The sequence below is a fragment of the Thermothielavioides terrestris genome, chromosome 5, assembly GCF_000226115.1.
Source record: "Thermothielavioides terrestris NRRL 8126 chromosome 5, complete sequence".
Lineage (NCBI taxonomy): Eukaryota > Fungi > Ascomycota > Sordariomycetes > Sordariales > Chaetomiaceae > Thermothielavioides > Thermothielavioides terrestris.
Genome location: NC_016461.1, coordinates 2,104,184 through 2,128,730, shown reverse-complemented (window position 1 = coordinate 2,128,730; position 24,547 = coordinate 2,104,184). Strand labels below are relative to the sequence as shown.

The 24,547-nt window shown below is 60.2% G+C and overlaps 8 protein-coding genes and 1 non-coding gene across 9 annotated transcripts; 4 read left to right on the top strand and 5 right to left on the bottom strand.

Annotated features, from left to right (window-relative positions):
• Positions 1–859: 859 nt before the first annotated feature.
• On the top strand, positions 860–1,635 carry THITE_127345 (uncharacterized protein; the record flags this gene model as incomplete). Its single annotated transcript, XM_003656668.1, has 1 exon — positions 860–1,635. A coding segment is annotated over one exon (191 nt), but the record flags the coding sequence as incomplete, so codon positions are not given.
• A 53-nt stretch (positions 1,636–1,688) lies between these two features.
• Positions 1,689–3,611, top strand: THITE_2121762 (uncharacterized protein). Its single transcript, XM_003656667.1, has 2 exons — positions 1,689–2,175; positions 2,244–3,611. The coding sequence occupies exons 1-2, from the start codon at positions 1,887–1,889 to the stop codon at positions 3,446–3,448; spliced, it is 1,494 nt and encodes a 497-aa protein (XP_003656715.1). The 5' UTR covers positions 1,689–1,886; the 3' UTR covers positions 3,449–3,611.
• Positions 3,612–3,648: 37 nt separating this feature from the next.
• On the bottom strand, positions 3,649–5,733 carry THITE_72992 (carboxylesterase-mitochondrial 37S ribosomal protein YmS2; the record flags this gene model as incomplete). The annotated part of the gene is made up of 5 exons (XM_003656666.1): positions 3,649–4,044; positions 4,149–4,320; positions 4,660–4,898; positions 5,052–5,476; positions 5,561–5,733. The coding sequence occupies 5 exons, from the start codon at positions 5,731–5,733 to the stop codon at positions 3,878–3,880; spliced, it is 1,176 nt and encodes a 391-aa protein (XP_003656714.1). The 3' UTR covers positions 3,649–3,877.
• Positions 5,734–6,445: 712 nt separating this feature from the next.
• On the bottom strand, positions 6,446–9,475 carry THITE_2121755 (uncharacterized protein). Its single transcript, XM_003656665.1, has 4 exons — positions 9,430–9,475; positions 8,813–9,304; positions 7,160–8,752; positions 6,446–7,100 (listed from the first exon to the last, which is right to left on the bottom strand). Exons 2-4 carry the CDS (start codon positions 9,123–9,125, stop codon positions 6,556–6,558), a joined length of 2,451 nt encoding a protein of 816 aa, XP_003656713.1. The 5' UTR covers positions 9,126–9,304; positions 9,430–9,475; the 3' UTR covers positions 6,446–6,555.
• Positions 9,476–11,753: 2,278 nt separating this feature from the next.
• On the bottom strand, positions 11,754–15,379 carry THITE_2121754 (uncharacterized protein). Its single transcript, XM_003656664.1, has one exon. The coding sequence runs from the start codon at positions 15,304–15,306 to the stop codon at positions 11,872–11,874; it is 3,435 nt and encodes a 1,144-aa protein (XP_003656712.1). The 5' UTR covers positions 15,307–15,379; the 3' UTR covers positions 11,754–11,871.
• Positions 15,380–17,177: 1,798 nt separating this feature from the next.
• Positions 17,178–17,288, bottom strand: THITE_t131. The gene has a single exon. It is a non-coding gene; the product is annotated as a tRNA-Arg (tRNA).
• An 821-nt stretch (positions 17,289–18,109) lies between these two features.
• THITE_108852 (uncharacterized protein) lies at positions 18,110–18,898 on the bottom strand. Its single transcript, XM_003656663.1, has 2 exons — positions 18,840–18,898; positions 18,110–18,758 (listed from the first exon to the last, which is right to left on the bottom strand). Exons 1-2 carry the CDS (start codon positions 18,871–18,873, stop codon positions 18,550–18,552), a joined length of 243 nt encoding a protein of 80 aa, XP_003656711.1. The 5' UTR covers positions 18,874–18,898; the 3' UTR covers positions 18,110–18,549.
• Positions 18,899–19,402: 504 nt separating this feature from the next.
• On the top strand, positions 19,403–21,233 carry THITE_2121748 (uncharacterized protein). Its single transcript, XM_003656662.1, has 4 exons — positions 19,403–19,627; positions 19,688–19,778; positions 19,948–20,140; positions 20,200–21,233. Exons 1-4 carry the CDS (start codon positions 19,591–19,593, stop codon positions 20,230–20,232), a joined length of 354 nt encoding a protein of 117 aa, XP_003656710.1. The 5' UTR covers positions 19,403–19,590; the 3' UTR covers positions 20,233–21,233.
• Positions 21,234–22,547: 1,314 nt separating this feature from the next.
• On the top strand, positions 22,548–24,274 carry THITE_2121743 (uncharacterized protein). Its single transcript, XM_003656661.1, has 5 exons — positions 22,548–22,720; positions 23,124–23,293; positions 23,609–23,719; positions 23,795–23,922; positions 24,023–24,274. Exons 2-5 carry the CDS (start codon positions 23,134–23,136, stop codon positions 24,218–24,220), a joined length of 597 nt encoding a protein of 198 aa, XP_003656709.1. The 5' UTR covers positions 22,548–22,720; positions 23,124–23,133; the 3' UTR covers positions 24,221–24,274.
• Positions 24,275–24,547: the final 273 nt, after the last annotated feature.

The following is a 24,547-nucleotide window of genomic DNA, read 5'->3' as shown; positions in this document are numbered from 1 at the left end:
CATCAAGCACCATTCACCAAAACCCATCCATCGTTGTCGCACCAGAATGGCACATGCGTGGGCCCCCGAGCATAGCATCAGAATCAGCAGCACCGAGGAGCTCCGCGATTTCCACACCCGGGTGATCGTGCGGCTTCAGCGCACCGGCGGCTTGATACGTGCCCAGTTTGCCCGCCGGTGGCACGTCCAGGTCGACGCAGGCCATCGCCACGCCCGCCTCGGCGGCGACAGCCTCCTCGACTGGCTGCCCTGGGCCTCGCTGTCGCTGCGTCTGGAGCTGCTGTCAGGCTAGTGGCACTGGCCCGAGTTCTCGCAACTGCCTGTCGGAGCCCACCGGCTGATGGCACTGCACACGTGTAAGCTGGCCGTAGTAGCAAGTAGCAGCGTACAGCCGCCCGGTCGCTAACTTCGGTCTCCCTCTTGTCTTTCCCCCCCTCTGCACAGGCACCCTCCGGTTTTACGGCGAGGTGCAAGACGACACGGGACTGGGGATACACCGCAACGTCTTCACGCTCCGGGACCTCGAGTGCCTCACGATCGAGCACATCCCGACCAGCCTGGTAGACACGAGCCAGCCGCTGCAGTTTCCGCTGGGCCTGCTGCCTCCCCGGCTGAAGACGCTCCGCGTCTCGGGCGTCGACGTTCGCACGCTCGCGCCGGCGCTGGCCCTGCCCCGGAAGCTCGAGGAGCTCACCCTGCACTTCACCAGTCCCACCACCAAGGCCTTCGCAGACGAGTACCTGGCGCTCGACAGCGCCGCGGTCCTCGCCCGCGCCTTTCGCCGGTTGTTCTCCACGCTCACCCACCTCGACTTCCACCACCACCACCTCGCCGCATTTGACTGGGGCGCCTTCCAGAAGCTCGAGACCCTCCGGGTTCACCGCGAGCACATCTTCCCGACGGAGCAGCAGCACCGCCGCAACCATCACAGCGAGCGAGCGGGGGCAACAACACCACCACCGCCAACAACAACACCGCAACCACCACCACCGCCGCCGCCGCCGCCTACGCCGTTGCGCAAGCTGCTCCCGGCAAGCCTGGTGCGGCTGACGATCACCGGGTGCGACTTCAGCAGCAGCAGCGCAAGCGGCCCGGCGCTGGAGGCATCGCTCGCGCGGCTGGCGGCGGAGGCGAGAGCGGACAAGGGCCACGCGCTGCGGGAGGTGGAGCTGGAGATGGTGGGCGAGGGGGCGGTGCCCGGCGAGCTGTTCGTGGCCTTTGCCGGGTCCGGCGTGTCGCTTCTGCTCGACAGGCAGATGACTGTGTTGCCGCTGAGAGGCGGGCGTGGTGTGGCGCCGGCGGAGGGCGGCGGATCAGGGACGGCATGATGGATGTTGATGCGGACGGAGTACACTAGAGAAGCGTGCCATGTGTGACGGGATCTGGGAAAACACCTGGGCTTCGGAGCGTTTTGGTATGTACTTGATAGCGGTTGGATAGCGAATCATTTACTGTGTATTGGAGTGGAGGGTTTCGCCAGTGAAACCGGTGTAAGTGAGCAAACACTCTCGTTCTCCACCATTGCCCCGCGGAAAAATAGGGAAGAGAAAGGGAAAACAGAGGTACACAGTACTATCCAAGCCTCAACATAGAATTACCAACAGACAGAATCTATACCTGTACTGCGGCGGTATTACCCCTGAGCTCACTGGTTGCTGGAAAAGGGGGCACATCAAGCATAGAGGGTTAGGGTTATTGCTCCCTCTGATAAAGATAAGAAATTTATGGAGGACGCAGGTCGAACTCCACAGCATCTCACTCTCGCCGTTGCCCCGCATGCAAGCAACGATTGCATCCATCCCACCCCGAGGCAGCAAGCTCGCTTCCCCAGCGCTGTGATGTTCCGTGCCGCGCGTTTTCTGCGCGGAATCCGGAGCATCAGCACCATGGCGACCGCCGAAGAGACAGCAGCCGCGGTTATGACCGCGACCACGACCGCGACAGCGACAGCAACTGCAGCTTCAACCGTGACTCCTTCAACACCAACACCAGCACCAACACCAGCTGCGGCGACTGCCACGGACGATGCGCCAACACCGGCCGCGCCTCCCCGAGTGCCCATCCCGCCGCGCGGCGTCGACTACCGCGGAAAGCTGGTCCTCGCGCCCATGGTCCGCTCTGGCGAGCTCCCGTCTCGCCTGCTGGCGCTGCACTACGGCGCCGACCTCGTCTGGGGTTGCGTCCTCCCCACCCCAATACTCTCCGTCCGAGCCCTCCACTAACCCCGCCTTCCCTCCCGCCAGGCCCCGAAACAGTTGACCACTCCTTGATCGGCGCGAGCCGGCGCATCAACCCACGCACGGGCATGGTCGAATACACCCGCCAACCGTCCCACTCCTACAGCGCCTCGGCCGGCCCGGACCACGACCCATCCGCGCCGCTCGAGTCGGTCATCTACCGGCTCGACCCGGTCCGCGAGGCGGGTAAGCTGATCTTCCAGCTGGGCACGTCGGACCCGGCGCGGGCGGTGGCGGCCGCGCGGCTCGTGGCGCCCGACGTGGCGGGCATCGACGTCAACGCGGGCTGCCCGAAGCCGTTCAGCGTGTCGGGCGGCATGGGCGCGGCGCTGCTGCGCACGCCCGACAAGCTGGCGGCGATCCTGGCCGCGCTGGCCCGCGAGATCCCGCGCGACTTCGGCATCGCCGTCAGCGTCAAGATCCGCCTGCTCGAGACGGCCGCCGAGACGGAGGCGCTGGTGCGCCGCCTCGTCGCGACGGGGATCGCCGGGCTGACCGTGCACTGCCGCACCCCGCCGATGCGCCCGCGCGAGCCCGCCATCCGCGGCCAGCTGCGCATGGTCGCGCGCCTGTGCCGCGAGGCCGGCGTGGCCTGCCTGATGAACGGCGACGTCGAGGGCCGCGACCAGGCCGCCGCGCTGGTGCGCGAGTTCGGCGTCGACGGCGCCATGATCGCCACCGCCGCCGAGCGCAACCCGAGCTGCTTCCGCGCCGCCGCCGACGGCGGGCTGGCCCCCTGGCCCGAGGCCGTCGAGCGCTACCTCCGCCTCGCCATGGAGGTCGAGAACAAGATCGCCAACACCAAGTTCCTGCTCACCCAGATGATCCCCGGCAAGGCCCCCGTCTACCGCGAGGTGCACCGCTGCAAGTCGTACACCGACCTGGTCCGGGCGCTGGGACACGCCGACCAGCTGGGCGCCATGGCGCGCGAGACCGACCGCGTGCTGGGGCTGGGCGAGTTCGAGGTGAGGCGGGAGCCGAAGCAAAAGGCGCAGCAGCAGAAGCAGCAGCAGAAGCAGCAAAATGGTGATGGCGGCGACCAGCAGCAGCCGTCGAAGAAGCGGAAGAGGGAGGAGCCGGAGGACAGTGAGAGGGAGAGGGAGAGGGAGAGGGAGAGGGAAAGGGAGAACGCGGCGAACGAGGCCGGGAAACAAGTCACCGAGCTCGCTGAGCCGGCGCCTGCGGTTGCGCCTGCGACTGTCGCGGTGTAATAAACTGCTTCCCTCGTTCGTAATTTTGTTTTCTGGCGTAGCATAAGAGCGGCTGGTTGGGTGGCGTTACGGTGATGGGGTGGCATTTTCAAGGGGTCGCATTCTTATATTCAGGTGGTCTGGCTTGGGAAAAAAAGATATCCTGGTGTGCGAGAGGGACATGAATAGAAGATGGGACCATATAGTTGGATTCACTGGGTAGAAACAATAATCTCATTCCTCTCTACAACAGCGATCTACGCCGATAACATCTCTCGCCTGGTGTACGCACAACGATAACTCCCTCCCTCTTACGCCCCAACAACCTCTGACTGTGTGTATATATGTTAGCCGAGTAGGGTTGCTTGTGAAACAAACCAACACCCGTCTCTTGTGCTTATTCCATATACACTACTTCCACCTTCCCCGCCGTCTGACTTGGGCTGGAAATCAAACCCTCTTGCCCTGCGCCAGCAGATCCGACACCTTGGGCGGCAGCACCAGCGCGCTGCGGTCGTTCCGGCGGTGGAAGTCGACCAGCGCGATGGCCGTCTTTTCCGGCAGGTCCTCGTGGATGAAGTGGCCCGCCTCGGGGAACACCTGTAGGGCATACTTGCCTGTGTGCCGGGAGAGCGTTCACAAGTAAGCCAATGCCTTTGTTTTTTCTCTGAAAAGGGAGCATGAAAGAATGAAAGGAGAGAAAAGAGGATAGGATCAGTACCCTGCATCTGACCGATGGTCAGCTCGGTGTCCAGCCGGTCGGTCCCCGCCAGCAGCAGCATCTTGCCGCCCCTGCCGGCCAGGAACTTCTTGCTCAGGCCGTCGAACCAGCCCTCCCAGAAGGGCTGCGTCTTGGCCAGGTCGGTCCGCCACCGCCACGGTTTGCCCGCCGTCTTGCCGCCGCTGCCGCTGCCACTGCCGCGCAGCGCGGCGGCGCCCCTCCCGCCGGCGGCCTCGCTCACGTCCTCCTCCATCATATCCACATCTCCGTCCGCATCGGCATACGCATCTGCATCCCCGCCCCCGGCCTGTCGTCCCCGTCCCCGAACTTGGCCATCCAACCCCATCTCCCTCCTCCTTTCCCCTCCTCTTTTTACCCCCGCCTCGCCATCCCCATCCCCGTCCGCATCCCTGCCCCCATCTCCGGCAGACCCCAGCACCGGCCCCGGCCCCGACGCCGAGGCGGAAGCCGAAGCCGAAGCAGGAGCGGAAGCGGAAGCGGAGGCGTGCACCAGCAGGCCGGGCACGCTCGCGCGGGCGCTGACGGCGTTGCGCAGGGTGCGCGAGCGCACGTGCCACTCGACGGCGTCGCGCACCGACTCGAAGCCGGCGGGCCGCGTGGCCAGGTAGGCGTGCATGCCCTGCAGCGCGTCGAGCGCGGAGCCCTCGACCACGTCGAGGACCGCGTAGCCCAGGAGGTCCAGCGCGGGGCGGGGTGGGGCTGGGGCTGGGGAAGGGGTTGGAGTCCGTGCTGTCGCTTCCGGTTTTGGAGGTAGGCTTGGAGCTGCTGCAGTGGGGATTGGGGTGGGATGTGACGAGGTGGGAGGAGGGAAGGGGGCGGAGGACGAGGGAGGAGGAGGGGGTTTCTGGGCCAGAGAAAAAGCGAGCTCCGTCACCACGGCACCGCCGAGAGAGTGCCCTACCAGGATGATGGGCGGCATGGCGGGCCAGCGCATGGCTTCTTTCGTGCGGGTGATGACGGCGAGGAGATCCGCGGCCAGCGTGGGGAGGGAGAGGTCCTCGGCTCCCCCCTCGGCAGACGAGCTCCTCGTAGCGGTCAAGCCGTGCCCGCGGGCGTCGAGCGAGAGGATGCCGGCCGTCGGCAGACGCTTTTTGATCTCGGCCGAGAGCACGGCGAAGGAGAGGCCGCACGAGCCGGCGCCGTGGTGGGTGACGAAGAGCGGGCCCGGCGGCTTGCCCGGGCCGGCGGCTGGGGCGGGAGAGGTCAGGTAGGCGTGGTGGGTGATGGAGCCATCCTCGGCGGGGAGGAACAGCTCGCGCTCGAAGTAGGTGGTCCAGGGGATGGGGTCGAGCGAGCGGCCGGGGAAGCTAGAGGAGGGCGGCACGTGTCAGCACACTGTGCACTCTGCCCGCCCACTTGCAAGAAGAATAAGACGGCGGAAGATTGATTACCCCTGCGGCCGGGCAAACAGCGCCCTGCCCGGCGAGGGAATCACGGTGCCGGTGGACGACACGGACGAGGCCGAGGACGAGTCGTCGTCCTGCGGTGTGTTGGGCACCGAGCCCGGGCCGTAGCGGTCCTCGTCGAGCTCGTTGAACTCGGGCAGAGACACCGGCAGCGGCATTGACATGGGCGGGGGTGCCATGGCGGCATGCATGGCGCTGTTGATCTTTGCCTTGGCCCACTTCTTCTGGAGGTCGCTCATGATCTAGCAGTGGCTGGCCATGGCCCCGCGAGCCTGGTGCTTGGCGTCTCTGACGCTTCAGTTTTGTCGCGGGCTCGACGATGCGCTCCTTCTGCTGTGCGCAACCCGCGGCTGCTGATTTCGCTCTTTGGGCATCAATGGCATCAACGTGAGCGAGTGCGGACTGTTCAGAAACACGCACAGCGGCTCTGATATAATCTTGTTATTGTCGACTAGGGGGACTCGTGGGACTCGCGGCTGTCTGCGTTTACTCTGCTGCGCAGGGAAGCAGATGGTGGATGCAGTCGTTCACTGCAGGAAGGTAACGTTATCGGAGTTGCACAGAGGGTGAGGTCATTGGCCGTGCGTGCCTTCTTCCCCTGCCCAGCCTGAAGGAGGGAGATACTGTGCGAGCACAACGCCAGCACTGTGTTGGTAACACCCTCCTGTCCAGCCCATCCCGTACACATGGGTCTCTCGCTGTACACAGTAGGAACCAGATGAAGCGAGCAGTGTGAAGGCACAATGGTGACCATGGCCATAAACTTCCCACGACTCAGCAACCATACAGCCCTCGACCGCGATGCAGTCTATTACCGATAGTTATACCTCCTAAGACCTGTTTACAGTGTATGGTTCAGACAGAGTAAATACACAGGTACATACAAAGGAGCCTATACAAAGGAGCTTAAACAAAGCCGTCGCGACTTCGCGCCGCCCGTACTTATACACCCAGAGCCATAACTGGCCTGAGTCGACGATTCAATATCCTCCATACGGACCCCCATAACCCGCATAACCTCCAGACCCTCCATACCCTCCATACCCGCGCGGTCCCTGCGGCCCATACCCACCACCACCGCCGCCGCCGCCACCACCACCACCACCGCGAGCAGCGCCAGCACCCACACCAGCACCGCCAGCAGCAAACCCATCCTCCAGATCCGGCAACGTCGGCTGGCGCATATCCATATCCACCCCGCCCAGCGGCGCCGCGCCCGTGACCAGATTCTCCCGGCTCGGATTCTGCCCAGCCTGTCCCAACGGGAAATTCACAGCCAGCGGCGCAGGCATCGATTTGGCGGTAGCCGCTGAATTATAGCCGTTGTTGCTGGTGCTGGTGTTGTACAACTGCTCGGGCGACGCAGAGCGGACCGGCTCTTTGGATTCGCCGGCGGCGGCGGCGAAGCCCGTTTTGCTGATAGAGAGGGCCGATAAGCCGTCCGACGTGGTGGTCTTGGGGAAGCCGAGGAGGAGGGAGTTGCGTGCGTCGAGCGGAGTGAGGGTGTCGCGCTGTTGCATTTTTTCTGGGGGGGGCCGGTTAGCTATGCGAAAGGGAGGAGGCTTGGGGTATTTAGCGGCTTACCCATCTCCTTGCGGCGCTTGCGGTGCGGGTTCTGCTTGCAGCAGGTGATGATGACGTTCCACCCGATCAGGATGGCCAAGATGCCCGTCAGCGCCGACTGCACCGCGATGAGCACCACGCCCGTGATCGTCTGCGTCGTCTCCGCGATGCCGAACTCCTCCACAAAGACCAGGATGCACACCACCGACAGCACCCGCACCACCTGGATCGTGATGTTGACCACGTTGCTGGACCGGCGCTCATACGGCCGGCTCCAGAGCAGCAGGATCAGCATGACGGCCTCGATGATGAGTTGCGCGATCGTCTGCGCCATCCCGTGCCCGTCCGCGGCCGCCAGCACGCAGCCCTTGACGAACATGTAGATAATGGTGGGCACAAAGATCCACCAGTAGTCCCGCCGGTACGACTCGTAAAACAGGCTGTACTTGACCCAGATGCGCTTGTCCTCGTACAGGCCGCCGATGTCGCCATCCATCTTCTTGAGCCGCCGCGCCGTGCTCCAGATCTTCCACGAGAAGAAGGCCAGGATGGCGGTGAAAAGAAAGAGCGTGACGCCGGCGAGCACCTTGGCGGCCCACGAATCACCGCGGGTGAACTGGAACACGCAGTACAGGACCCAGATGCCATACAGCAGCAGAATCAGAGACGTGATCGCTCGCGCGATGGAGCGCCAGTAGTGCTTGCGAAACCCGGTCAGGGCTTTTGGGAAGCTGGCAAACAGCGCCCAGAACTCGAGGACAACCTTGACCAGCAGAATACCGACCACGATGGCCGCAATGACGATCGCGACGATAAGGAGCACCGTCATGAACGTGTTGCCGGACGGGACGCTGAGCTGCTCCACGTATCCCTGGATGCCCGAGACGGCCACGCGGACAGTGCTCACGGCCCCGTTCTGAGACTGCGACGCAGCCGTCGTCTGGTCGGCCGTGGCGTTAACACTCGTCTCGATCTGGCGAGCGGCGAGCTGGGCGAATTGGTCGAACGCTCGCTTGAGCACGCCTTGGTCAGTCGTCTGCAAGGAGCCATCGGGAAAGACCAGGGTCGCGTTCCTGAGCGCCTCGACGCTGTTGTTGGTGAGGTTGCCTCCGGTGGCCGCACGGAAGTTGTCGATGGAGACCTGCATCTGCGTCCATGGGATCAGGCCGGTCGAGAAGCCGAAGTTCTTGGCGAAGTTCCGGTAGACGCTGGGGTAGTTGACCGACAGCATGCCGTTCATGGCCATGCCCTGGAACCAGCCAAACACCTCGGTGAAGCTGGGGCTGAGGGTGCTCGCGCCGCCAGCAGCGGAGCCGCCCCCAGCGGCAGCGCTGCCGCCCGCAAACGCGGCCCCCATTGCCGAGACGCCGCCCAACACCAAGGCCACTCCCGCCACGCCGGCAGCCACGTACGAGACGGCAGGGACGCTGGCCGTTTTGCCGTTGGACACCTGGGACTGGATACAGGCCACCATCTCTCCCGATTCCCGCGACGTCAGCTGCAGCGTGGCCATGGCTGCGATGTCCGGGATCTGGAAGGCTATCGCTGGCACTAGATTGGCGTACTGCTCTGGTATTTGTTGCGACCCCCGGGCGGAGAAGGTGCCAGCAGGGACTCCACGCACTTGTCAGTTCGCAAACAACAACACAGACGGGGAACTGGGGTAGCGCTTACCAGGACAAAGCTGCTCAACAAACGTCTTCGAGTCGCACGGATCAAACGAGTTGGAGTAGACGTTCTGGCCGTAAGCCGTGACGTTGAGCACGGCCGTCACATTCTGCACCTTGTCGCTCGTCCCCGCCACGTCGAACGTGACCGTCTTGTTGTCGTTGTCGTACTTGATATCGACCTTCTGCACCGAGACGGTCGCGTTCGTGTTGCAGCTGCTGAAGCCTGACGTCTCCAGCACCTCCACGCCCAACACTCCGCTAGCGAGCACTGCCCCGGCCAGAGCAGCCCTCAGCAGCGGGCCACTGGGACCTCTCATCTTCGTCCAACTCCCTCGCTCGTCCGTCTAGCTGTAACGGTAGGTTTTACGTGAGAACGGAAAGCTCGGAAACTCGTTTTCCTCTGTTCCCAGGGAACAACTCCAACTCGAGGCTCCCTCCTCTTTTGTACCAGGAGTTCCGCTTCGTTGGATATCGAACACCACCAGTCACTGCTCGCCTAGAGAATCCGAAGAAAATGTCGTCAGAACCAGCGCCAAAAGAAGCGGACAAGAGCGTAGGAAACGAAGAGAAAGACAGTCAATGTCGGTATAAAGAAAAAAAGAACAATGGCCGAGGATCAACCTGGAAAGAAAGGAAGAGGGCAACAAGCTGCCCCTCAAAGGGGAAGACTCCGCGTGATCACGCTCAAGCGAGAGCAGACCAAAGCCACCCAAGAAAAAGGTAGGGCATCGCGAGATGGGAAAAGAAGAGAACAAGCGGCAAAGAGGGAGCAAGCAGGGGGGGGTCTGTCTGGGCAGTGCGTGGCATAAAGCAGAAAGCTACGAAAGCAAATCAGGGAACCAGCGGATAACTATCTGAAACGGGAGACGGAGAGATGGCAGGGCATGGTATAACTACTGTGTAAACGCTCTGTGAGGGAGCCCTTGCTCGGGCTTCCAGGGCAACACGGAGTTGCTGCAGTGGTGGACGGTCTCGAACTTGCGGAAACCCAAATCATTCATTCGTCTTCTCGTGTTTGGGTCGTGCCCAGCAGCCATCGCCATCCAATCCACGAAATAAGCAATTGCCCAACCGATCCACCGCTGCAAGGGCACAACGCCCCGGCGACACGCTGATTGGCGATCATCTTCAAACGGGTACGTCCAGACCAGTCGATTGGGTCCCAGCCAGGGGTTGTGCGCCCGTTGAGGAAGTCTCCCTCTGCAAAAAGGGATGAGCTGGTGGTCGAGAAGAAGTCGGAAATCGAACCGGCGTCGCGGGACACGCCCAAGTGTCGGCGCAGCTTGGCAGGCGCCCCACCTTGAATTCCGTGGCAGTGGGCCAGGTGAAACGATAGTGGCGAGGAGAGCGCAGGAGGGGGACACCCCTGTTGCCCTTTTGGGCGGCTGTGCTGCGGACGACGGGCGGCTGATTGGCTGTGAGGCCTCGCCGTTCGTGAGGGCGCCATTGTGATGGACCCTTTTGACGCTTTATGAAACTCGCCAGAGCACGTCGTCAGCGTCTAATCCGTACAAAAGAGGGCTCCGCGGCGCCTCGAGCGAGGAACCTGGAAACGTCCGTTTCCGTTCCATGCACACGTGTAATCCGTACTGTGTAAGTGTAAGGTAATCTCGCGTAAGGCAGCTGACGCAATCAGCACAGATGACGGACGAGTATCCATCCGGAGCTTCGAGAAGCAACGAGCTTCGGTTTGCACGCCGGGATTCCTCAGGCATTCATCTTAGGCCGGTGCGTTGCTGCTTCTTCTTTTTCGATCTTTACAGGTACTAGCAGTAGGTAGGTGCGGATACGTAGAAATCGAAACCACGAAATTCCGAGAAAAATAACAAAAGCAAGAAATGAGAAGCAGCAGATAAGCTCAACATCAATGGCAAAAGAGGCTGAGCACGCCGATCATACAACAAACATCTTTCCAAATCCGGTCGAGTCTCCTTTTATGAGGAAACGAAGCTGACTTCCAGCTGTACACACCTGCCCAGTACACAATAGTTATACGATCGCCAAGAAATGAAGGTAGGTTATGATCTCCCAGATCCCATGCTCATTCATCATGCCATCATGCCACAATGGGCCACTCATGCGAAAACCGTCCGAACTGGCACTGGACGCTGGTACCGATCTCCGGGATCCGCCGCAACCGACTGTATATCACTTATGCAGCGAGATGAACCAGATGAACAGATGAGGCCAAGTAAGCCGAGGCAAGGCAAGGCAATCGATTGCCTCGCTTCTCGTTGCGTGAAGATTAACTTACCTAGTTATGTCAAGGCATCATCCCACCCATTCGTAGCCCGAGGTCAAGATAAAGCACGGCAGCAGTAACGCTTCCAGGTTATGATCCAGGTTATGATACACGTACTGCCCTACTCATAACTACATGCAAGGCAGCCACCAAAAACGGATGAAGAGAAGAAAAAAAAGTCTATTTCTCATATATCAAAACCGTTGAATCCCCGCTCACAACCACGGCGAAAGCAGCACGCATCAAAACGTATCTCTACCCCCTGGCCAGAACCACATACACGAACAAAGCCAGATAGATCGATCGACAGACACCCGCATGCATCCATGCGTGTTCATCCCACAGATCCCCAGGCTAAATCAACAATCCCTCCTCGGAAAGAGAACCCCAATGCAGAAAAACGCGGGTAAGCATAACACGAAGAGGGCGGAAAAGAACAACATGCATAGTATAAACAAACGCCGTCATCTACCCCTTACTAGACAACCTTCCCGAAATGAAGGAAAGAAACAAGACAAAAAAAGAGGCAAAACTCTCAAAAAGCAGGGTATTCGTCCCAAGAGATGGCAACTCCAACCACGCTAAAGGGGGGCAGGGGGCGGGGGTATCAGCTATCAGGTATCAACACAGTCCAGCTCAGGTAGGGAACGGTTATCGCACCGAAGAACGTGGCAAGGGTAATTGGATCCAACAACAACACGCAATACCCAAGAAAATAAATAAAATAACCAAATCGCTCCAAACGAAAACAACCGTCGTCTAAAAGGCCATGATCGCACCACTCGGTCAGCCCAGCCCGATGACATTCAAGCGGAACTAGGTCAAAAGAACCCGCCCTGCTGCGGGGCCGGCGAATGCCCATACGGCGAGACCGACCCCTGCGGCGAGTACTGCGGTTGATGGTGATGCGGCTGCTGCTGCTGTTGCTGTTGCTGCTGCTGGTGCAGGCCCTGGGGATCCAAGATGCCGCCGCCGGGGCTGCTGCTGCTGTCGTATCCCATCTGCGCGCCAGCGCTGGGGTCTTGCAGCCCCAGCCCAAGTGCATTCATGCTGAGCGCCGGGAACGGCTCGATGTCCGGAGCCATCGAGATGTAGCTGCTCGCCTGGGGCGCCGGCACGTAGCCGCTCGCGGCGGCCGAGGTCACGGGCAGGCTGGGGAAGGCAGTCGGCGGGTTGAGCGACTGGTAGTGGTGGGGGTGGCTCGTCGGCGCCGGCAGGTTGAATTGTGCTTGGGTCATGCCGTGGGGGGCGAGGTCGTCGAAGTTGGGGCTGAAGAGACCCGCCGGGTAGGCCGATGCTGGGGCGATGGGGTACATCCCGAGAGGCGGGGGTGCGTGTGCAGGGTTGGGGTAGCCCATGGGACCCGGTTGATGCGGCATTGGCACCTGAGGTATCATCGGCGACGGACCGGAGGGGTGCTGCTCTGCCCGGGTGGCTAAGGTTGGGGGGAACGAACGCGGAGGGGGGTCTTGTACAGGACTGATGATGGTGTTCTCGTCGAGTTCTTTCATGGCCACCAGCTTGAGGACCGGCAGGCTGATGTGTTCCATGTGCTTAGCCAGGTGGACGGTCAGCTTCTTCCACGTCGGGAAGACTTTGCCGCAGAACCGGCAGGGCTCGCGTTGAGGGGTTTCCGTAGTCAGTTGATGACACCGCTCTACCTTGGCCCAGGTTGGGTCCTCGCCTCCTGCGCGTTTCATGGCTGCTTTGGTCTTCACCTTGGGCTCGGCGAACTTGTGCTCGCGGACGAGATGCTGCAGGAAGTTGTCCCGGCGGTAGCATACGTGGCGGCAGTCGTCGACGTCGCAGGTCCACCACTCCAAGTGGCGATGTCCTTCATTCTCGTGGCGCACCCAGTCGGCTTTCCGCTTGAACATCTTGGGCTCCTTGCAACGCTCCCATGTGCAAGTGAAGGGCTGGACGTCCTCGTGGACGTGCTTGGTCCAGTCGGACGGTTTGTAGAATTTCTTGGCATTGAAGCACAGCTGGCACTCGAACTCGGCCGGCAACGAGGTCGTGGGCGGCATGGGAATGCCCTGGGGGAAGCTATCTGGGTTGATGGACCCTTCCAGTGGCGTGGCATCGCCGTCTGAGCCGTCATACTTGGCAGATAAGGGGTCGAGGCCGCGCGAATCACCCTTCGAATCCAATTTATTGGCTCTGCCTCCCAAAAGAACACACATGGACCCGCAACCGCAGTTCTTGGCGGAGACGGCCTGCAGGTGTTTAACCCGCGCGTTGAGGAGGCCTTTGTACCGTTGGACTTGGTGATGCGCGATGCGGCCGATCAAGTAATCATTGGTGGTAGCCAGGAGGGGGTTCAGCTTCAGGAGGTGCTTCTGGAAGCCCTCAAAGTCGGGCGTGATGTCGTCAATGAGCTTGTCTGATTCGGCCGTCGAGTCTCCGTCCTCGTACCCGTCGTCTTCGTCATCTTCATCGTCCTCAGCTTCGGTCACGTTCACCCTAGAATTACCGAGGCTGGATACCGGGGGGCCGCCACTCTTCTTCCACAGATCAACAATCCCGGAAGTGTCGGATTTGCTGCGCAGACGGTTTAGCGGCTTCTTGACGCTTAGGCCGAGGCCGCTGGGGCTCCTCGGCGAGGTGATGGGCGTGGCGCTGACGGAGCCGGTTCGGGTATGAGATGCACCAATTGACGCCACCCTGCTTCCGACATCCACGAAGGTGGTGTTTATGCTGGGAACACTCCGTTTCCTGGACCACCCAGACTTAGGACTCGGAGGGGCGAGCTTGGCCGGGGTATCTTTGCCCGGAGAGTCAGCGACGAAGGAGCTGGCATCGTCCTGTTCAGCGCGAGTGCGTTTGCTGGAGTTGATGCTGGGTTTCCGGACGAGGCCGCGAAGTCCCTCAAAAATGCTCGGCCGTCGTGCGTCTCCGCGGTTCAGGGACAGCTTTTTCAGGAGGTTCCCAGCGACTTGAACTTCGGTATCGATAATGCTGGGCAGGCTGAGGCGCCGCGTGCCCCAAGTCGCTGCTCTCGACACGATAGAATCAGTATCCCGACACATCCGCTGGTATTTCTCCATAGCGGCTTGAGAGGTTTGTGGCTGATATGCAGTGGAATTGGGTAGGGTGATGGAGAAGGGGACGGGGGCGTCGTCCCAGTTGCGGGCCTGGCGCATAATCTCCAGATCTTCCCGAGTCAGCTCGCCGCCAGTCTCAACGAAGTAGGTCTGTCCTGGCAAGGGCCTGTTCTCTGTTCTGTCGCCCATAGCGATCTCCCGGGAGGGGATGTTGTCGGGTCCATCGTTCGGAGCATCCGCCGGATGCTCCCCGGCCCGCGGATCGGAGTGAGACAAAGGCGCTGTCCGTTCCAGCCAGGCGTCGACTTCTTGATTGCGCTTACTCAGCCTTCGTTGAGCGTCCAGATCGTTGATGCTGTCGACCTGGACAGCAGAACGGGCCGACGGGTCTAGGCCGCTTTGCCCAGTCGACGGATTTGGGATCCACCGGCCGGTATCATCACGGGCCGCTACGAAGGCCGGGCCACTGAGTTCCGGGTGTTCAGCGCTCGCTTGGTGTACTCCTCCCCCGTTATCCCTATCCCAATGGGAAACGGTGACACGTGGGCTCTGCATGGTGGCTGACGGGACGCGGCCGTCGACGCTGGATTCGGCGCTCTCGCTTGTACGCGGTGTCAGCTGGGAAGAGGTGGGTCTGTTCAGAGACGCGGGAGACGACTCGTGTGAGAGCGACAACTCCTGGGGCGCAACCGAGGTCCTGCACAGGTCTGCAAACACGCCCCGTGTAGCCGCTTCTTCCCTGGTCTGTCCGCTGGGTGATCCGCCGGGCAACGACGGGCTCTTGTCCGGGCTCAGGGGTAGATAGGACGCGGACCGGTGCACATCCTGCGTGTTTGCGGGCACGATCGGGGCGCCTGGAGTGCTGGCGAGCTGCCCGCCGCTGCTGAACTGAAGGATCTCGTCGCCCAAGAAGGAGGGAGAAGCGCCGTCTGCGGTGTTGAAGTTGACACCGAAGAAGGGGTCGTCCAGCTCGCTGTACTCGCTAGACTGGTAGTGCACGCTGAGGGTTGACACCGACTCTGCGGGGGTGTTTGTACTGAAGGCCGGAGAGGTCGTGGTGCTTCCGAGTTGGGGCGAGAAGGGGGTCAGGTGCTCGCGGCGGGCTTGGTTTTGGTGTTGAGCGTCCTGGGCTGGACGGCCATGGGGGTGCTCAAACCGGTCCCGGCGGGCAGTGGCGGCGTCGGGCCCGGGTGGGAGGAAAGTCGAAGACATGGTTGCAGGGGAGGGACCAGGCAGCGGGCGACGGGCGGAGCAAGGTATTTACACAGGACCGTGCCCGCGGATTCGCCCCGGTGCTGTGCAAGGCGGCGCGGCGAGCAGGGTGTGGTTGCGGTGTGCAGCTTCCCTCCCCGATCTTCCCCGTTCCTTCCCGTCCTTCCCTGGACGTGGCCTGGACGTGGACGTGGGGAGAATCAGGCGTCAGTCATGGCAGGTGCGGCTGCGCAGGGTGGGGTAAGTGAGGCACGAGCTGAGGAGGGAAGGAAATAATTGCTCGTGGTCGATTGCACTCGCGCACTCGCACAACGAACGCAGTTTGCCCGACAATTTCCAGCTTAGAAAGCGTCCAGGTAACGAGCAGTTGTCCGAATACCTTGCGCGATCGAGGTGAAGGAGCGGAGAGTGTGTGAGAAGCAGTTGGGCTATCCTGAGGCTGTCCTTAGCGCGCGCACCTGGTGATGACCCCTGGGCGCGGAAAGAATGGGGGGCGAGGCGCAGGCGGCTGCGCTTGCAGCCTGGTCCTCAAGATCGAGCTAGCGCGAGCAGGTGTCAATACGGAGCCATCAGGTCACCTGGAAACCCAGGGAGGAAGTAGAGCACTTTGCAGTCGGTTAAACATTGAGCAGAATGCTTAGGCGATTTACGGAGGCTGCTGAGTGAGGAGAAGCTGGCCGAGAGGTTATGCTGGAGGCCGCCTGCGCCTCCTCGTCGTCCCGCAGATTTGTCCCGCAGATTGAGGTCCTCATTCAGCCTAGGATTTCCGTACATGTAGCCAACTGGCCATTGACCTCAAGCTTGTTACCAACAACACCGCGAACCCACGGAAAGGCGGGAAAGCCCACTGTTCCGCCTGGAGGCAGCAGGCCCAACCTGAGCTCACCAGACCTCAGGTTGATACGGTTGTACGAAGTACTTCAAGTCCACACCAAAGACCGAGCCTCCCCCTCTCTGGCTTTTATGTAAATCTCATTGCCAATGCACGAATCCCATCGAGGCGTTTGCGTGATTGGCGAATGTGTCTGCTGGTTGAACCGCGGTTGAGGCTGTGCGGCGCTCTGGCTCGCTGGGCAGAGTTGCGGGCGGAATGGCTAGGTGCGAGGAGAGAGAGACCCCGCTTGGAATGCGGGAGGGTGGTCCGCGGGGCGTGTGCTGCAGGTGAATGACACACTTTCCACAGCCTCGTCAGGGGAACAGCCGCGAAGGGGTAAGGCATTCTCTCCATCATTGCATCATGGAGCCATGCTTTCTTCAGTTTCATACTCGCCAGCTTGGGATAACGTTTTATTTGTTCTGCCAACCTTGTCTGCTTTCCTCCCGCTCACCTGCCTTTGGACGATCCTAACTGTTGCTAGGCGCAGATCCCGGCGGGCCTCCACGAGACGCCAGAGGAAACCTTATTTCAACAATCAGTTACGACGTGGATTAAAGATCTCTGATAAGCGGCTCCATGCACATCATATTCGAGCGAGCTGCCACCAAATTTCAAGCGCATTCCCGGTGAGCAGCACAGCCACCAGGCACTGCTCACATACAACTCCGCGCGCCGCCTGCCAAGACTGCATCGAACCGCAGGGCAGTCTCAGCAAATATCCTGATCTACTTCCTGCAGGTGCCTTTTTGCCAGGCAGCTTGCTCTCAAGAAGTGCGGAAGCACAGCCGACTAGGGAGGGGGCGCGTTGTCCCTAGCTTATTGTCCTTGTCTAACAACCAACCCCAGTGCTCGAGCACAATGGAGCGGGAAGAAAGCGGTCGAAGGTGAGAGAGAGACAGCAAGCGAGCAAGAGAGGAAATTCAGGTAGTAGTATATGATGAGTCTGTAAAAATGAATGCTGCGTCACTGCCAGGTGAGGGTGGTGAGGGCAAAACGATCCGCCCAGGGGTCGAACCTGGAACCTCCTGATCAACTCCCATCTGAATATCTTGGATATCAGAGTATGGGGTCGTAGTCAGACGCGCTGCCATTACGCCAGCGGACCGTTGAGATTGGGGTGGCGAGAAAAATCTTTGAAGAGCTTGTGGTGTGGACTCGGGTTGCGGAGCCGCAGCGGTCCACGGGCCTTGTCCTCTCGCGGCTCGGCGAATCAGTGCTTCTCGATGTTGGTAATTCGTACTGAACGAGATTCCGTGCTTTACACATCACTGCCGAATACCAAACCCAAGTACAATAGAAGGCGATTCCCCTCCTGCATTTAGATGTACGAAGCCCGAGCTGTAACGAGTGTACGGATACAGAATCGCATCGGTTTAACAAAGCGGAGGGCGTTTCATGCCGCTTTTCGCCAATGACGAAATGTGCTGACAAGCCCCACCTTCGGCATAACTATGCCGTGCTTGGGTAAGCGGCGGCCCTGCCAGCACAGTGTCTCATCCGTCCGGACATCCCAAGAGCTCCGACAAGTGTTGAAGCAGCTTCAGCTATCCATACCTTGCTCAACAACGACACCCGCAATAACCCTCCGACGTCCAATCGCAATTCCAACATGGTAGAGACAACCCAAAAGCTATTTGAGTACAGCAGGAGCTGCTAAACCCCGCGCAGGGCCTCGAACTCCCGTCCTACGTCCTGGCCGCGCTGACTGCCGCCGGCGGAGCCGTCGGATATGTGCGGACCAAGAGCAGGCCGAGCCTCATTGCAGGGACGGCCGTCGGTTTGCTGTGTAAGTGCATCGTCTATCCCCCAACGGCTTTTTCAAGCTGCCAGCACTAGCGCTAACCAAGCATGGTGCAACCCAGACGGCCTGGGAGGCTACCGGATCTCGAAGAACGAGCCGTACGGCGTTGAGCTGAGCCTGCTCGCCTCCGTCGTGCTGGGCGGGTCGGCGTTCCCCCGCGCGATCCGGCTCCGGAAGCCGGTGCCCATCGTGCTGTCGCTGCTCGCCGCGTACGGGCTGGTTACCTTTGGGAATGCGTTCCGTCGCGCTCTGTGAGGGCAAGGACCGGGCACACGAGCCAAAGCGATAACTACAAAATATAATAATGTACAACCAAGAGGTGACACGCAGCTCCTACAGCCATGTTGTACATGATGGCGGATTGTCGGTCGTATTGCCATTTGCCAGTATTGCCATTTGCCCCGCAGTGTTCCGGCTCTTGTGATGCCATGATGCCCCCCCAGCCCCTTACGCTGCAATCATGCCGAGGACGAATATCGAGGAATCGACGGTCCCTTCGTGTAGTCCGCAGCGAGGTATAGCCGGCCGAGGTTTGGTCGGGGCAGGGCAGCGATGTCGGCTTTGCCTAGGAGTTCTCGTCGATTTCCTTCCACTTCTGCCGTATCCTTGCCCGCTTGTCTTGGACGCTGCCTCGGTTCAAATCCTGGTTCTTCGCCCTCTCCTCCCGCAGGCAATTGATGAGTTGCTGCTTGGCATCATTGCACATGCCGGCTGCCTTCCACAGGAAGCCTTTGGCGTGGCACTCTTCGAGCGCAAGCATCACCTGCTCGCAGCCTGGAAGCAGAAGGTGAAGGTGTTAGGAGATGCCCGAGACATGAGTGCGATATCCGTCTAGGTTGAAAGGGAGTCACTGACCCGCATTGTCCTTCGTATGCAATAGGGGGTGCATTGCGGATGTGGATCGGCCGGTGAGGTTGAGAAAGGGCCAGGCGTGGCAGTCGCGAGCTTGCCGAAAATCGGGCCATTTCAGCTGGATCTTAAAGAGGTCCCGCCAAGACTAATTTCGGCCAATTGTCGGCAATGTTTTTACAGCGTCAGTACCCCGCCAAGACCGCCAAGGGGTTTACACTATCGCCACGGGTTAGCCACGGGTTAGTTCGCCGGGGGTGCGGGGGGCGGCGCCAGCCCCCCGCTGGTTAGGGTGAGGGTTATGGTTAGGGTGAGGGTCAAGGTTAGGGTATGGGTTAACTTCGTTTTCTTTTTTTTCAATTTGGTTGAGGTTTCGCAAAGTTGTTGCTACGAGTCTTTGCAATTCTTCGTTGTTGATGTTGCTCGAAGTCGTGGCGACCCCGCTCCCTCGCGGCAATTTGTAAATACTTGTAAGCGGTAGGCGAAATTAGTCTTGGCGGGACCTCTTTAAGAATAACCCCATTTCAACTCAGGAGCCGAGGGGGACGGGCCGGAAGCTTGGACCACCTCCGTCATTTTACAATGCGTGTGGAGTGGATTGGCCATTGGCCGCGTTGACCCTCAAGGGCCACAGTCATCTTGTTAGCGGCCCTGACTGGTTTCAACTTGTTCCACCTCCCTCATCGCGAACGACATCAGATAGTCCGTGTTCTGAGCGGACATCCAAAAGCTTCGTTCGGCGCTTGTCAAACCGACCATGGCATCCCAAACGGCACCGGCCAAGAGGCAGCAGGGTGAGATCTTTGTGGGCACCCAGCGATCGAGACCGGAGCAGCCACTGACTCGTTTGGCAGACCTCCAGTTGCAGTACACCAACTACAAAAACACACTGCAACAGCTGGCGCAGAAGATAGGCGATGTCGAACAAGAAGCTGAAGAGCACAAGTAAGGAATTCTTTTCATCGATTCTACCAAACCGGGGCCGAGCCTTTTTTTTTTTTTTTCTGGGCAACTGTCCCTGGCTTACCTCGGCTTTCATCACACTCGGCTTTCATCACACCGCTCCATCCCGCTTTTCTCACCGCTCATCGCTCATCGCTAACCGCGCCGGCAGGCTTGTTCTCGAGACCTTGGAGCCGCTCCCGGGTGACCGCAAGTGCTTCCGCATGATCAATGGTGTTCTGGTGGAGAGGACGGTGAAGGATGTCATCCCCGCCCTCCGCACGAATGCCGAGGGGCTAAAGAAGGTTCTCGATGACCTGGTCAAGCAATACAAGGCCAAGCAAGATGAGCTTGACAAGTGGAAGGTACGCGCAGGGCCGTCTTGCCGGTGTTGTCATCCTTCCGGTTCTGACTTCCGTTGCAGAAGAAGAACAACGTCCAGGTTGTGCAATCATGAAAAGAAGAACCTTGCGCACTGGGGACAAGGGTTCGAAAAGCCACGCCAGATCCCAAGCCGTGCCATGCCATGCCATGCCGTCCATGCTCCGTCCATCAGCAGACTCCCGGGGTGCCGTCAACTTGCTTGTGCACATTGGGCGGCAGAAAAGGCACATTTCTGACTGACGACACCCCACGCGCTGGCGGGCGCCTTGATGCCCCGGCCCTGCCACCCCCTGACTTGGTGGTAGGACTGGAAGCCTCCACTGTCCAAGCGGTCCAGCACGGGAAAATGATTGCCAGCAAGAGCAAAACGGAGAGGCTGGCGCGATCCTCAGAAGCTGCACAAACTTCTGCGTTTTCTTGTCCTGAAGGGATGCTGAGTTGTACAGTCGTCTTCTTCTGCAGCCTAGCGGCATGCACTAGCCTGTTGCGATGCCCAACAGGGAGAGCCAGCCACATGGTTGGGCTGCGACGGGATTGGGCATCCTGTGTCTAACTCAGGCGGGGTTGGTTGGCTTGCTCCATGGAGTTTGAGCAGAGTGACATAGTGTCCCCCCCCATACTGGTCAACTTCGTTCCGTCCGGTTGTGCCGAAGGGAACCCATGAAACTGGCTTCGTCTGGGAAATAGGCTCGTTGACCTGCTGAAGATCCCTCCTCAAAGCTGGGTACGGGCCTTGGCAAGGTGATTGTGAGAACGTTGAGACCTCAGATTTTGGAATTCAACGGTCCTTTTTCGCCCAGTGAGATTCTCGAAACAGCCCAAAATTCTGTTATTGGTTCAAACCTCGTGAATTACCACCACCCAGCAGGCGTCCCCAGAATCCCGTCTCCCTGGTCACACGCCTACCTGCTGCGCAGCTTAAGCGACCAAACGGAGAAATCTCAGCCATTCGACCCCAGCCATTCGACCCGAGACCCGTTCTCTGGACCCGTTAGGCACTTCCTGTTCCTGCCTGCATATTTACTCGCGACCGCAATTGTCGAATCATTCAGCCGCCTCGCCCACCATCCTTGGCCCCTCCACCGGCCGCCAAGACATCCGTAGCGCCTCGAGGCTACGACTTCATCACAACCAGGCCCGACGTATTCACTTTGTTCTCGCAGCAGCCACGGGATGTGTGCTGAAAATTGAGGATTTTCGCAAGCTCCACTCCTCCCTCAACTGAGACCGTTCATCACCCCCGGCAAGGTCTGGGCTGTGCATTCACCGCTCTTGACGGGACGACATGGAGGCCAAGAGTGTACAGTGCAGCCAGGCAGGTAGTTAGCCTCTTCGAGCTCTTTTCCCACACCATTCCTGCCTTGGCTCTGAACTGTCGATGGAGCATCAGAGTCCTCTGGGATGGAAATGCAGGTTCGCTGCGGAGACCCCCTCTCTCATGCTCCTTCACTTTACGGCGTCCAATCCCTCCCACCTCCCTGCATAGATTCAGTCGGAGGCTGGAGTCTCCAGCAGTTTGTCTCAAACAAAACAAGGATTGTGATAATCCGAGCTTAGCAGAAACAACTAAAGCTTGGTCGGCGTTTGGCAAAAGTGTTGAGAGGAGCGCAAGAAGTACCTAGGTTGATACTCGGCTTACCACACTTTGAGTTTGAGTCCCTGTATGGAAGTTTGTTACCCGAAGTGCTGATGTTGACCAGGGGAAGTAAGGTAATCGCCAAGCTTGTTATGGCAGGGGCACCTTGAAGGTGCTGATCGCTGGGATCAAGGCCGGACCCACTCCGCCCGCGGGCATTCCTCTTTCCCCCCGAAATCCCCGGCCATTCTTCCCACCGCAACAACCCCACGCGCGCTGCAGCCCTCTTGCATCCCAGTTTTCCGTGCATCGCAGACCCAAGTCGCCGCTAGGTTCGCGGCCAACTCAGACAACACCCACTCGGAGCGCCCGCAGCATCCAAGCTAGTGCAGGGAAGACTGCGACCGATTGCGACAAGGCATCCCCCATTTATTGACCCGGAGCGGCAGTCACTGGTACGAGCGAGCAAGGTGCGTCCGCTAGCCATCTGCGCGTGCCATGGCACCGCGGCCCATCGCAGCCCATCGCGTCGCCCGTAGCGGGACCGCACCACCTGCTGGGCTCTGCGTGCTCCCATTGTCACGCAGACACCGCACTTGGCAAACTTCCATTCCTACCTAAACGCCCCCGTAGGTGCACCGGCTTCTGACGCGACTCTGCAGATATCCCCGCGAGGTACGCAATCAAGGCCGTGGCAGCACAACCAATCTCCTGTCGCCGCAAGTCGAGGCCTTCCTGCCCGGTGCCGACCGCACCCAGCCAACCGGCAATCGCATCGCATGCCGGTGTAACCGCGACACGATACCACAGAGAGACACCACGCTCGCAGTTGAGCCCGGACGGCGCGGAGCACAGCTGGTCGGTCGATCGGACGAGCTACTGCTCAGGCCTTGGGACCGGCCTGCGCATTTTGCTTGCGGTAACGGCGAGGCAGCCCTGAGCCACCCGATCCAGCGGGCACAGCGAGACACGCTCCTTGACTAGGGTACTGCGGCCCAGTCCCCCATTCCACACCCCCTTGTACCCCACGCACCCACGCACCCACTGGTGCGGCTCACCCCACGATACTGCTTTGGGCTCGCGCTCCCAGTTCTGGCCGGCTTGTCATTGTTTGCAGCCCTGCTCACTACCTCCACCCCACACCTTGCGTCAGACCCCCGGGCCTTCCTTGCCACAGCCTGAAGATCGGGGCAGGGTAGCCAGTGAGAGGAGGCCTGGCACGCGGAGAGGCACTGCTTGACGCAGGTCTTGCAGGTCAAGCCGTCAGAGGGGAAGTGGCCGCAAGCCCTACCCCCTTGCAACGTGTCCAGCGACACATCACCCACCTTTTCCCTAGTTGTGCGAGCTGGCAGTCCAAGGAATTTACAAGAAGCCAGCAGCCGCTGCAGGTAGCCAAATATGTCCGACTCCCCCCAATCCAATCCGAAGGATGTCGAACAAGGTGCACCGTCGGGTGACGACGAAGCACAAATGAACGACCCTCAGGACCCACACTCGACCGGGCTCGGCTATGAGTTCGAGGTTAAAGAGCAAGATCGGTGGTTACCCATAGCCAATGGTACGTCGTGCATCTCTGATTCTTCCCCTATGCTGCGATCATGCTTCCAGTCGCCATGATTCGCGCGTGCACTCTGCGTGGCGGCCCTCCTCCCCTCAACGCTTGCGCTTCCGCTTGCATGGCGGCGAGACCCTCCCTGGCTGGCGCTGTTCTGCCCTGCCTATCAGACCACCGCGCGCGCCAACGGCAGCTCCACGTCCATGTCGGGCCGTTCGTCGCCCCAGTCGTCGCCGCAGGCGGCTCGTGCTTCGACGTCGTCCTCCAAGACGGACAAGGCTGATGTCTACGACGCTAACATACGAAACTTTGCGCCAGTGGCCCGCATCATGAAGACGGCGCTGCCTGAGAATGCAAAGATCGCCAAGGAGGCGAAGGAATGCATGCAGGAGTGCGTCAGCGAGTTTATCTCGTTCATCACCAGCGAGGGTAAGCTTTCCTCAGGAATCCTGGGATGCGAACGGCTCCGCCTCTCGTTGGTTCACGCGGTCTGACCTATCACAGCGTCGGAGAAGTGCCATCAGGAAAAGCGAAAAACAGTCAACGGGGAGGACATCCTCTTTGCCATGAGCTCGCTCGGGTTTGAGAACTACGCCGAGGCGCTCAAGATCTATCTGTCCAAGTACAGAGAAGTAGGTTTCCCAACCACACCGTCTACCGTCTCGCGCCCAGACGCCTGCTCTTCCCCTCTCCTCTCCTCGCAAGGATACTCTGTTTTGCTGACCTGGCCAGCAGCAGTCACAGTCCAACCGGGGCGAGAACCAACAGAATCGGCCCAACAGCCAGGGCTATGGTGCAGCCAGCGGCTCGAACCCGGCCGCCGGAGCATTCGGCGCGGGGCTTCCGGGCCAGCAGGAAGGCGGAGACCCGCAGGGATATAATCTTTACGGCGCTCAACCCGGGCATAACGGTGCCGGGCCTGAGTATTAGTTTCCACGCCGCCTGCTGGCGCTGTCTCCGCCACTGGCAGCCCGTCGAAGTGTTGCATGGCTGCGGGCCGTGAACTCTCTTAATTCGTCTCTTGTCTCTCGTCATCTTTATGTGTGTATAAGTACCAGCCGTCCATGCCGCCGCAAGGCTTGGCCGCGCATTTGGTCCATGCCCTGTCGCCGGACAGAGAATACATTGGGGACTTGGCGTGGGCGAGGGGAATAAGCTCGGGAGGTATCACGCAACGTGGGGAAGGAAGACTCGGGATGGGTTCTGTGTTTGGAGTTATGTGTAGACTCCCTCGTGGCGTTTTCAGAAAACCCTCCG